This window comes from Scardinius erythrophthalmus (assembly GCF_964197995.2).
Source record: "Scardinius erythrophthalmus genome assembly, chromosome: 12".
In the NCBI taxonomy this organism is placed as follows: domain Eukaryota; kingdom Metazoa; phylum Chordata; class Actinopteri; order Cypriniformes; family Leuciscidae; genus Scardinius; species Scardinius erythrophthalmus.
The window spans coordinates 35240573-35252734 of record NC_138232.1 but is presented as its reverse complement, the minus strand read 5'-3'; the positions used below and the strand labels follow the sequence as shown (position 1 = coordinate 35252734).

At 36.6% G+C, this 12162-nt stretch overlaps 2 protein-coding genes across 6 annotated transcripts; both read right to left on the bottom strand.

The window, feature by feature from the left end:
* Positions 1–336: 336 nt before the first annotated feature.
* atp5mc3b (ATP synthase membrane subunit c locus 3b) lies at positions 337–3388 on the bottom strand. Its single transcript, XM_081380868.1, has 5 exons — positions 3304–3388; positions 3001–3088; positions 2255–2332; positions 1736–1926; positions 337–639 (listed from the first exon to the last, which is right to left on the bottom strand). Exons 2-5 carry the CDS (start codon positions 3037–3039, stop codon positions 525–527), a joined length of 423 nt encoding a protein of 140 aa, XP_081236994.1. The 5' UTR covers positions 3040–3088; positions 3304–3388; the 3' UTR covers positions 337–524.
* A 556-nt stretch (positions 3389–3944) lies between these two features.
* lnpk (lunapark, ER junction formation factor) lies at positions 3945–11719 on the bottom strand. Of its 5 annotated transcripts, none has more exons than XM_081381133.1 (14): positions 11647–11695; positions 11137–11185; positions 11018–11059; positions 9703–9890; positions 9404–9462; positions 9252–9292; positions 9051–9134; positions 8371–8422; positions 8114–8296; positions 7344–7449; positions 7148–7218; positions 6903–7067; positions 6579–6665; positions 3945–5129 (listed from the first exon to the last, which is right to left on the bottom strand). In XM_081381133.1, exons 2-14 carry the CDS (start codon positions 11161–11163, stop codon positions 4948–4950), a joined length of 1287 nt encoding a protein of 428 aa, XP_081237259.1. In that variant the 5' UTR covers positions 11164–11185; positions 11647–11695; the 3' UTR covers positions 3945–4947. The 5 variants fall into 5 exon arrangements, with proteins under 5 accessions (XP_081237259.1, XP_081237260.1, XP_081237262.1 ...); XM_081381134.1 differs by having other exon boundaries at positions 11397–11653; XM_081381136.1 differs by lacking the exon at positions 6579–6665 and having other exon boundaries at positions 11647–11719.
* Between the last annotated feature and the right edge of the window lie 443 nt (positions 11720–12162).

Below are 12162 nucleotides of genomic sequence, written 5' to 3'. Positions count from 1 at the left end.
AATATGTGAGGCAACATTTACTGATGCATTTGGTGCATTTAATTCTTTATACTCAGAAACCTAATTATTGCACAATAATTTTCTATATTGATACAAATACATTTTATAACCTACAAGAGACAAACTAAAAGTTTAAGGATTTTCATTCTGGTAAACCAAGTAATGTGTAAGCTCTGAGACATTCTGTAACAAATTATGGCACTATCAATGGTTGACATGAATTATTGAAATAATTAAAAAGTAACCCATGTTAAAACACTCACCAAATAGCTTTAAATCTGCAAAGGACATGCGTCTTCATTGATACCAGATTCCAAAACAAAAAAGGCATTTGAATATTTTAAATAGTGAAATACATGTATTTATTCTGTATTTGGATACATTTTTACAATACATGTTTTATCTTCTCAGCCTTCAACAAAACTTGGAAAATGTACAATTTTATGACACCAACACAGAACTCTTTTGGTAGCCAGTGTAAAACACGTCGTCACAGCTGTGGGAAGAGGTGGACGGAGCAGTATTTACATGGCAAACAGAATGAGGAAAGCCACCATCAAACAGAAGAGACCCATAGCCTCAGACAGGGCGAATCCCAAGATAGCATATGAGAACAACTGCTGCTTCAGAGATGGGTTCCTGTAGGAGAGAAGGAGAGGTCATGGGTCACTTATCACCAGATCTCTGTAATGAAGCTGGCTTTAGGTCATGGACAAAAGACATCGGCTCCCAACAGTGCGATGCATGACAGATTAAGTTGAACTAGATAAACTCAATATTTTACACAATACTACACTTGCATCGCAGCAACAGTCAAGCTCAGTTCTTAAAGGAACACTCCACCGTTTTTTGAAATAGGGCTTATTCACCTTCTTTCCTACATTTAGATAGGTGGGCAAATGCATTTGTCTCAGTGCATGCATTGTTTTAGTTTGACAGGGTCGGCGCTAGCTTAGCTTAGCATAATGAATGGAATCCTTTGTTGCCAGCTAGCATGTCCTGAGTAAAAGTGATATATATATAAAAAAAAAACCACCTAATTACTTCTTGTGGCCTGCGTATTCACAACGACTACAAATAGCGATGCAGATTAACACTAGGTGATTTCCTATGCAGATATTGACTTGGGACTATATTGGGGGAAGCACAGGCGAAGCACTGCTACTTGGGCGCAGAGATATCACGCCCAAGTAGCAGTGCTTCCCCCTAATATAGTCCTTAATATACAAGTCAATATCTGCCTAGGAAATCACCTAGTGCTAATCTGTATCGCTATTTGTACTCGTTGTGAATACGCAGGCCACAAGTAGTAATTAGGTGGGTTTTTTTGTTTTTTTATATCACTTTTACTCAGGACATGCTAGCTGGCAACAAAGGATTCCATTCATTATGCTAAGCTAAGCTAGCGCCGACCCTGTCCAACTAAAACAATGCATGCACTGAGACAAATGCATTTGCCCACCTATCTAAATGTAGGAAAGAAGGGGAATAAGCCCGATTTCAAAAAACGGTGGAGTGTTCCTTTAATTAAACTTTAAAATATAACTGAAAATGAAACTATGAGAAATATTTTTGAAAAATACCAAATTGTGTTTACATTGGACCACCATCTGGAAAGCCATCAAGTACTGCCATATCCAGAAGCAGTCATTCTGTTTCTGGATATGGCAGCTGATGGGAAAAAGAGGGTAAGCATTAAGGGGACATTTCAGTGGTTTGTGTTGGTCTAGTCTACCTGGCATATCCAATAATGAGACTGCCGAACACTGTTCCGATTCCAGCTCCTGAACCTGCCACTCCCACGGTGGCGGCACCAGCACCAATGAACTTGGCGGCTGTGTCGATGTCACGGCTTATGGCGCTTGTCTGAAAACCCCGCACTGCAACCTGGGAAATGGCGGTCTGTGGCAGGAAGGCTGGGCTGGCCTTTAAAATAAGGCACAATAATTAAAATTAATGAATGCAAACAACCATCTCTCGACAAAAAAATAAATCTCTCTGCAGATAAATTAAAATGACAGTATGCAACAGTTTTATAATGCAAGCAAGTTCACATAATGAAGGAATGTATCTTAAGGTGACAAAGTCCTTGCATAGGGAAAACTCAAGAAGAGCACTTCTTTCAATACTTAGCTTCAAAACAGCTTTAAAGAAAATACATATTTCATTCTTGTGTTCAAAAGAACATTTAATGTCGATTTAGAACAGGAAGTGCCACTGATGTTAAACATCTGCAAATACATAAACCGCTCACCTCTGCAGAGCTGACATCTGGCCTGGAGAGCACAGAGGCAGAGAGTGGTCTGTACAGCGCCCTTGAGCCAGAGCGGACCTGAGACACGGATCAGAAGAGTCATTAGCACCCAAGACACAAGATTACATTCATTAGGAGTGCTGTACTTCAGGCTGACACACAGGACTGTTGCTTCAGCACTTGAATGAAGTGGGAGGGGCCATGTCAAGGAAAGTACATTTATTATGTGCAACAATTAGAAATTATACATGACATTTGGAATGTGACTGGTAAAATGTCAGTTGAACAAAACACAACATTTATATTTAAAGGAATAAAAGGTTTGTGGCAAGTCCAGTGCAAAAGGGAAGCAACAAACCAGGACATAACCATTGCAGCCTTGATTAAAATCAACTATCACTACCATTTTTACCCTTTAGCTCTAATGCAATACATTTAAAGATGCTGTTTCACATTTCAGTAATACACGAAACATGGACAGGCATACTGTCAGATTGTTATAATGACCTTGACTTCGCTGGAATCGCAGTTCAGATGATAGCATTAGCAACACAACAGCTATCAGCTGCCCATTGACATATTAGCCACAATGACATACAGAAACACGAATTTTGCAGCAGCAATTTTTCATTTAGATGCAAATAACGCATGTCAAATGGACAGAGTTAGGTGCACCAGGCCTCTTCCATAATTCTCTGACCATATCCATTGTATTGCAGCTCATCATAATCAGCATAAATACTCACCAGTGCGGGTGCGGACACGAACTTTGCACAGGCGTACATGTTTGATTGAGCTCGCTGACTGTGGTGAAGAATAAACCCGCGTCTGTCTCTATTGGGGGAAAAAGACGACAGTTTAAGGTCAATGCAATATCAGCGCTTTCAAAAAGCTATCAGGCACTAAATAGCTGCTTTTGCAAGGCTAGTACAATCAGTAGAACGTGAAAAAGATCAAATGATTTGAAAAAATAAATCTAAAGCGCAATGATGGTATACGATTGTGACAATTTAGCTTCGCCGGTTCCCATTTAGCTCTCCTTCACTTACCCGGCTGCAGAGGTCGAACCGCTGAGGAACTACTGCGCATGCTCGACCCTCTATTTAATGAAGCGCCCGGATGCATGAATGACGCGTTTGAAGGTCATTCAATGGTGCTTTATTTAAAACTACACTGAGGGCAAAGAAAACACTCTTATTTACTGCCTTTAACATACAGTAAGAGAAATGAGTGAACTAGAGGAGTGTATTAAAATAAGGTGAAAGTAAATTGATATAGCACACAGACAACTTGCGTAAATAAAATATAAACAATTAGGCTACTAAACTTAACACTCAGTACTGGTCATTACTGGTCATACTAAGGATACACAAGAAAAAGATAACTAGGATCATGAGAGAATTTATAGTTTTCAACAAATATTTCATGGGGTTGTATAAAAATATAAGGGCACATATAAAAAAGGAACTGTTGTATAAAAAAATGAATCTACTTTAAAATTATTGATCTATTATCTATAGTTAATTATGCATGAAATATTTGCTGAGGCACAGGTCTCAGAAACATTCATGTCTCACTTAGCCTTTCCATATTGTGCTTTTTAGTTTCTAAAACATTAATTTGGTAGACTCCAATTTGCTGTCTACTAAAGAAAAACCTCAATTTCATGATAATGTTTAAAGAATCATGCTATTGATAAGAAACATTTATTGGCATGTACAGACTGTAAAAGCAGCAGACATGTGCAAGTATTGACAAGTACAAACTGATAATTCCAGTTTTAAAGTACATACATATTACGTGTTGCTGTTGAGATAAGAATCAATTCACCATGAACACGACAACAAAATAACTAATGCAGAATTTAGAGGAACAATAGTTGTTAACTACCAAACTATCATTCTCATCCAATTTTTTTATTCATGAATACATTTTAGTGTCACTTCTGGCATCATTTGACTTGTAAAGCGTAAACATCAATGCAAATAACATCTTATGTACGGACACCACTTATTGTGACAGATTTTGCTATCTTGTAAACAGTGCAGAAAGTCATATTTCTTAACCAGAAAGGCACAAAACAGTTGAATTATTCACAAATAAGTAAAACCATTGGCCAGAAAAACACAAGCAATTAAAACAACTCAAAACAAAATAAATAAATATTTAAGAATCAAAATAGTGCATTTAGCAAAAAAAAAAAAAAAAAAAAGTAAAAGCATCCCTTCTCTAGAAGACCAACGCTTTTGATAAAGAGTGTATTTTTGTTCAGCTCTCACTTTGCAGGTTTCAAATAATTCTGTAAACACAATGATAGCTAAACTCATAGCTATGATAGCTAAACATTTCTTGCTACCCGCTTTTGTCATTTACTATGCAATATCAATTGCTAACACTGTAAAATTATTCTAGGCTTCAACACTTTAGCTACTGCAGTTTGTTTTGTCAACCTCATAAACAAACCATGCACAGGAATTGCACCATGGGCCGCACCACACCAATATTACAAATTGTAACGTGATTAGCCCACTATATGTGAACGATGTGGTGCATTTAAATAAATCAGCAGTAAAAACTCTTAACAGCCTTCAGAATTACTAAGATGTACTAAATGAACATGCTAGAGAGAGAAGTTAAAACAAAACATGGCAAAAACCAAAAGCTCTTGTGAACAGTGTTGATCATAAACATGTTTAGTTTGATTCATCCTCTTTCTGCTGTTCCTCCTCAGCTGCAGCTTCCTCCTGTGGGACATCCTTTGAGGGGGACGGGCTACGTCGAGGCTGTGACACCTCTGCCTCGGTTTCATGTGCGACAGGGGGATCTTCAGCGGTGGGGTCCTGAGGGTCAGCAGGTGTAGTTCTTTCCACGTCATCTGTGAAAATTAAATAATGAAATAAAATAATTGGCACTCCTAAGAGCCATGGCACTGTTGTGGGTGTGTAAGAAAGTATGTGTATTAAGCCTGTTAATGCATCATAAAAAGAATATAATTTTTGGCATTGTTCATTCAGTATGATAATACATGTTTAAAAGAAGCACAATTTGCATTATCAAAACTGTAAATTAGCTTAAATTATTATTAATCATACAAAAAAACTAAAATTACGACAATGAACCATGCACTTAGGTTTGAAAATAAGATCAGATCGGATTTTTTAAAGAAAAGTATTCAGCATTTTAGACATTCAGTCTCTAAGCATCTTACCATCTTGCTAAACTTAATATATTAACATTGCAGATAACTGTTGCTCCACAAAAATATTGTGGAGGAACTTCTATTTGTATATATATATATATATATATATATATATATATATATATATATATATATATATATATATATAGAGAGAGAGAGAGAGAGAGAGAGAGAGAGAGAGAGAGAGAGAGAGAGAGAGAGAGAGAGAGAGAGAGAGAGAGAGAGAGAGAGAGAGAGAGAGAGAGAGAGAGAGAGAGAGAGAGAGAGAGAGAGAGAGAGAGAGAGAGAGAGAGAGAGAGAGAGAGAGAGAGAGAGAGATACAGATATATATATATATATATATATATATATATATATATAGAGAGAGAGAGATAGATAGATAGATAGATACAGATATATAGATATATAGATATAGATAGATAGACAAAAACATCTATTTGAATATAGAGCAAAAAATATCTGAATGTCAAATGCAGAATGTTTTCATTAAGACAGATATAAAAATAAAATAAATAAATCACACATTAGAAGACATTTTTCATATATACCATTTACAGCCATTTACACACCTTCTCACCTTGTAATGGTGACAGTCATTATTGTGTTGTGTGATTTTGTGTATGAGAGGGAATAGGAAATGATTGCGATCATGATTATGTTACCCACATTAACTGAAAAGAGCAGAGAATACTTTAGCACCAAAGCATCATGCAGTGCATAAACTACTGGTCAAAAGATTAGGGTGAGTAAGATTTTTATTTTATAATTCAATTAATATTTTTATTTAGCAAGGACACATTAAATTGATCAAAAGTGACAGTAAAGATGTTTATAATTTTACAAAACAAATCTATATCAAATATCAAAACTTTATTTTTAGTTTTTTTTATTCATCAAAAGACCATAAAGAACAATGGTTTAAATTACATTTAAATATATTTAAAAGAAAACAGCTATTTTAAATTGTATCTAAATATTACTGTTTTACTGTATTTTTAATCAAATAAATGCAGCCATTGTGAGCATAAGACACTTTCAAAAACAATAGAAAAATCACACCGACCCCAAACTTTTGAATGGTAGTGTATGTGTAAGTAAAGTGAGTCTGTGCGTAGGTTCTGGGACCTGAGTGAATTCTCTTGAAACTATGAACTTTACTCCAGGGGGTGCCAGAGTGTGAGACCCGAGAGGAGCGGGCCGAGACAATATGGTCTAAAAACACATAAATAAAATAAAATACAACATACATTCATACATACACTAACATACAAATGATAAATGTAAATGGTTTCAAAACTGCATGCATGGACTTCCAAATGCGTTAGCTCTCCTCTTGGAGGCTTTCCAGTTGCAGTTTTAAGACTGATTGAAAAATGACATGACAAGATGACACAATGATTTTATGAGGTCATCATAATGATGTCACTGGCTGTCAGCAGCATGAAATACCTTCAGGGGCGTCACTGTCCTCTGGTGTCTCGGTGGCGGCCGAAGATTGTGTTTCAGGAGATTCAGAGCGAAGTCTGCGCTCAAAACTGAACTCTGGGAGTCTGGGTGCCTGGGGGCGTGTCTTTCTCGCCGGGTTCATGAAGTAGCAATAAGCACAACGGAATGCTGTAACGTTAAACATCACACATGAGTATCCTCAGGCAAAAATCGGCACAGATCCATAGTGTGCTCTGACAGGCTCTTACCTACATACTCAAATTCCTCCTTCAAAGCCATACCATTGTGGGAAAAACACTGCTGGCAAATCAATGCATATCTGAATGTATAAGAATAAATGGGGGGAAGGCAAGAGACAAATCATTCTCCCGTGTACTGACATAAGTGCGTTTCTGTGAGTAGCCTGAAAGTCAAGCCGGTTTGTATATTATTCCGGTGTAATACCTGTTCTGAGGTCCATCTCCCACCAAATACTCAAGGACTCTGTCCACAGAGCTACGCTCTCGTGGAAGAATGGGTCGAGCGAGAGGTGGCCCAGGGGGATGCATACCTGAAATGATCAAGAACAATCAACACTTCATCAGTGCACAAATCGGGAAAATGATACGCCAGAACTTCAAAATAAATGCAAATGACAGTGAAAAGTCTATAATGTTCAGTCTGTAGCTAAAACTATGGATGCACAATATATAGATTATCGGCCTATATTACAGTTTGTAAAATGTATTTGGTAATATACGTCAATACTGAAAATTAAATTATGCGTGCTCATTTCCCTGACTTTTTACATTTACTCACTTAAAATGTATTTAAAAAAAACTCTAATCATTTAATAGCATATCTCAAAACAAATATCCATTTTTCCTTTGTACCATTATGCATGTACCCTACGTTGTGAAGCATTTAATTTATTTGTAGTATTTAAAATGATTGATTTTGTTTGAACTTATTTGGTTAAAACTGTACTGTATTTTAATCTCAGCCATTTATAATTTATACTCTCTGATAAAAGACACCAATGTTCATTAAAACATGTACATTTATTCAAGAATAAAAGAATGCATGATATGAGCCATTTATTATAAAATTCAATTGATTTATGGTCACAGGATATATTATCTGCTATTTTATCAGAATTTCACACCTGTTTTACAATATTCATTTACTTATCCATGTGAGGACATGCAAGTAACACACGTATGAGTTTACTAAACCTGATCCAGGTCCTGGTGAATAAGGATTCATGTTTCTTCTCATCATTTGTTGTGGTGTTTCTGCCGGAGACCCAGCGAGCCCTTTCTCTGGAGGTCCTCCTGGGGCAGTACGATGTGGTGTGGCTCCTGGGGTCATGGGACCGGGTCCAGGAGTTGCCATGGCAACATGCCGCTGCCGTAGGTCTGTATATAATGAGAGTATAAAGTGCATACAGAAAACACAAGAACTCAGTCAAAAAACAAAAGGAAACACAAACCTTGTCCTGGTCTAGGGGTCATGTGGGGTCTGACCGGAGTGGCTTCTGCTTCCTGTAAACACAAACCAAGCATTCATCTACCATAACTCATCTTAAGTATGCTAGCTTCAAAGATAAATCCATATTCCCTACATCTGTTTGAAACCCTATTCAAGCTTTAAAGGGATAGTTCACTGAAATGTTTTAATTATCTCATCATTTCATGCCATCCCGAAGATTTTTAGGAAAATAATTCATCTCTGTGAGTCCATAAAATACTATTGAAAGGGTGCAGCTCAGTCGATGTTTGAAAAGCCACACACAGCGATCATGATGGTAAGTGAGGTGATAGGTATCTAAGAAAAATACTTTAAATCATAAATCTTTCACGAGAGATGTTGTGACGCATATTTTTCTTACACGCACCTATCGTTTCACTTCAGAAGGTTGAAGAAAATTGTTTCTGGGGTTGTATGGATTATCGTCACGATCGTTGTTTGTGGTTTTTCAAGCTTCAGCCAAGCGGCACCCATTCACTTGCATTATATTGACTCAAAGAGATTGATTATTTTCATAAAAATCTTTGTTCGTGTTTATCTGAAGAAAGAAAGTTATATACATCGGGGATGACATGAGGGCGAGTAAAATGAATCATTTTTTGGGTGAACTATCCCTTTAATATTACACATGACTGGACTTACTGCTTTCCTCTTAGATTCTGGATCGAATCTCTCCAATATGAGCTTAGCATTTTTGTAGGTCTCCGTTTCCATCACCTCCTCAAGCTGACAAAAACAGAATCCATTTGTTTTATGGAACATAAATATTGAAATATTGGAATCCACAAACAAGCTTAGCTCCTTAGTAAGCTTCGGTTCTAATGTGTCTGAAATCACACTTACTATTTTTCGTTTCTTTGTTTTTAAATCATCTAGTTTTTCATCTGAAACAGAAAAAAAACAAAAGACCAGTCAGTCAATCGATCAAATTACACCAAAACTGTTCGTGAAGACAATGAAGAAAAGATGAAGAAAACAACATATAATAAGCTTACTGTTTCTCTCTGTGCGTTTGGCGAAAAGGAAGATGAGTAGTTTTCGTAGTATTAACACTCTATGAAGAAACATAAAAGATCAAATTATGTAAGAAAACAAAACTACCTAAATAGTTGACAATACAATAACATTGACCTCCCTTAAATAAACAACCTTTAAAAAGTATGCAATACATATAATACATGTAATAAGTAGTAATGCCTGCATAATTACATCAGCTGGACTAAAAATAGTAATACAATAAGCATGCTTAATACGATATATCATTGTCTGTCCAGCAATAATACTTAGGACTCACAGTGCTGGAAATGCTAGCAGAGGCAGGGCAGTGATGATGCGAGCGCTCCACTGCTCAGGGAAGTACAGGTAATACACACACAGACATGTGATCAGGTACAAAGCAGACGAGTAGAAGAGAAGCCGGCCCACCCACAACTTCAGCAAGCGCTGGTTCTTTGTACGGAACTCCTCAAGGTCAGTTATGTCCTATGGATTCAAGTCATAATGCAATATTGTAAGTTAATTAGCGATGCCATTATGTTATATGTTGTAAAAATGCTATGTAAGGTAACGCAGAATGCTTCATATGATCTCATTTAACCCTATAAAGACTACGGTACAATTTTTTATATGCATTTCTTATTATCATCATCATCATCATCAAAACTTTCTGTTGTCTGATTGAAAGTTCATACTTGTTTAGAGAGGAAAAGGCCTTTTAGTATAATTGTAAAAATGTCCACATACAGGTCAAGTACATGCATTATATGTTTTTAACTACAGAGCTTTGATCATAAAAGTAGGCATTTTATTATTAGGAGACATAGAGAGTCAATATATTCGTTTTATGCAAGTAGTCACATTACTTTGAGGCCATATAAATATCAGCAACTGCACCAAATTGCATATTGCAGCTCAGTTTGGAATGTGTTTTTTCCTTTTTGAGTACTATATGGGCCATAAATACCTTTTGTATCAAATATGATGCAAAACGCAAACTTTTTGTTCACATTTCGTTTTATATTTTTTTGTCTAAATTTTCAATAAACTGTTTCATTTCAAAAAAATATATTACTTCATATATCAGGCTTGAGGATTTATCCAATTTAATTCAAGTGAAGTAAGTTAAATGTTTGCTGATATGTTGGCACGAATAACCGATATGTCGCAGTGTGCCACGTTACAGCATGCCATTAAGAATCCTAAACACAACATAAATCTGTGAAACACTGACCCTGCTAAAGCACAACCTGTGACTACTGAATGTCGGATATGAGCTCTGTTAGTTACAGTTGAACGTTTGGGGTGAAATTAAACATAAAAGCCCTCTGGTATTGCAAAGTGTATTCCTATAGCTCACTCTAAACCAAAGCAGTGACCACTACTGGGCAGTTAAGGTCAACCGCAGCAATCCAGCGAACAGATGGTCCTGTCAATAGAGTCTCCAGACAGATGGAGGCTTCGGGAGGAGAGCCAGGAATGAGTAAAGCAAGGAAATGCAGCCAGTAAAAGGGTTCAGATGATGACATACAGCTCTGTGATGTGTGATAAGGTCACAATGGCTGAAAGAAGTCTGCGGGTTTGAAAGGGCAGGACAACAGTGGGGAACATACCTTATCCAGAGTCTCTAAAATATCCACAGTGGAAGTTTTAGTCTGTAAAAACATAACGATTACATTGTTTATAGAAAGGGTTTGATTAGGGAAAATGGCAAAAAGAGTGAAATACACACCTTCCACCGTGAAATGATGGCTCCCATTGTCAGAACTGCAAATCCAGACCTTAAAGCAAACAAAAAACATCTAATAACGCTTACAATACACTCAAAACCCTTCTAATAACGCTTACAACACATTCACTGCCTCTGTCTGGAAGACATCACTTGCACATTCATTACTAGGAAACACAATCCTGTCTTGGAATTGGGATCAGTCATCTAATCAACAACATGGGTTGGAAAGGCAAACCTTAAACGAATACCAGTATATTCACCTGACAAATAAGAAAACATTGCAACTCTGGTCTTACTATTGAAACGGTTATTACAACGACAACAAGGAGGGACTGACTGGCAGTAAACAGACTATATGCCCTGCCTTTTCACCTGCCTAAAACTGTCCTGAATCTTATTCGCTCAGTGGAAAACCGTAAGCAGTGTGATTTAAACATATTTTCATTATATTAATATTCGGTGGAGCATTTTGTAAGACAAACATTTGCAAGAGTTCACTCGTTAACTTGCCTTCTACAGAGATGGAACGGAGGCTGAGCCTGTGCGTGTGACGGTGACGTATTTAGTTTTCGGAAGTTAATTTGAACCTTCAAAATAAAAGTCGCGTACATTTAAAAGCCTTGAACCAAAATTTCGCATCTAACCATGATGATTAAACTTAATTCTGCAATAAAAATGCATTGGCTGCATGGTTCAATCCTACGTATAATTTAGTTAGAAGAAAGTAATCACGAATTACAGTATAAAATAATTATTGTTATTATCTTAATTAATATTAATTAATAATAATTATTTAAAATAACAATGGAAAGAAGGAAAGTTATGAAATTAAGGAACGGTGATAGGCCTACTTGCAAATATACAGTTTGTAAATATAAAAATAGAAATCGAGGGTGTTTTAGCTGCCGAATTGTATTGAGAACAGTTGGTAGGCCTATAGATAGAAGGTTTATACGCATATTTTAGAAGGATAAGCATCTGTAAGAAATTTGTGAGCTAATTTTAAACAACCTTTCACTTGTTTAT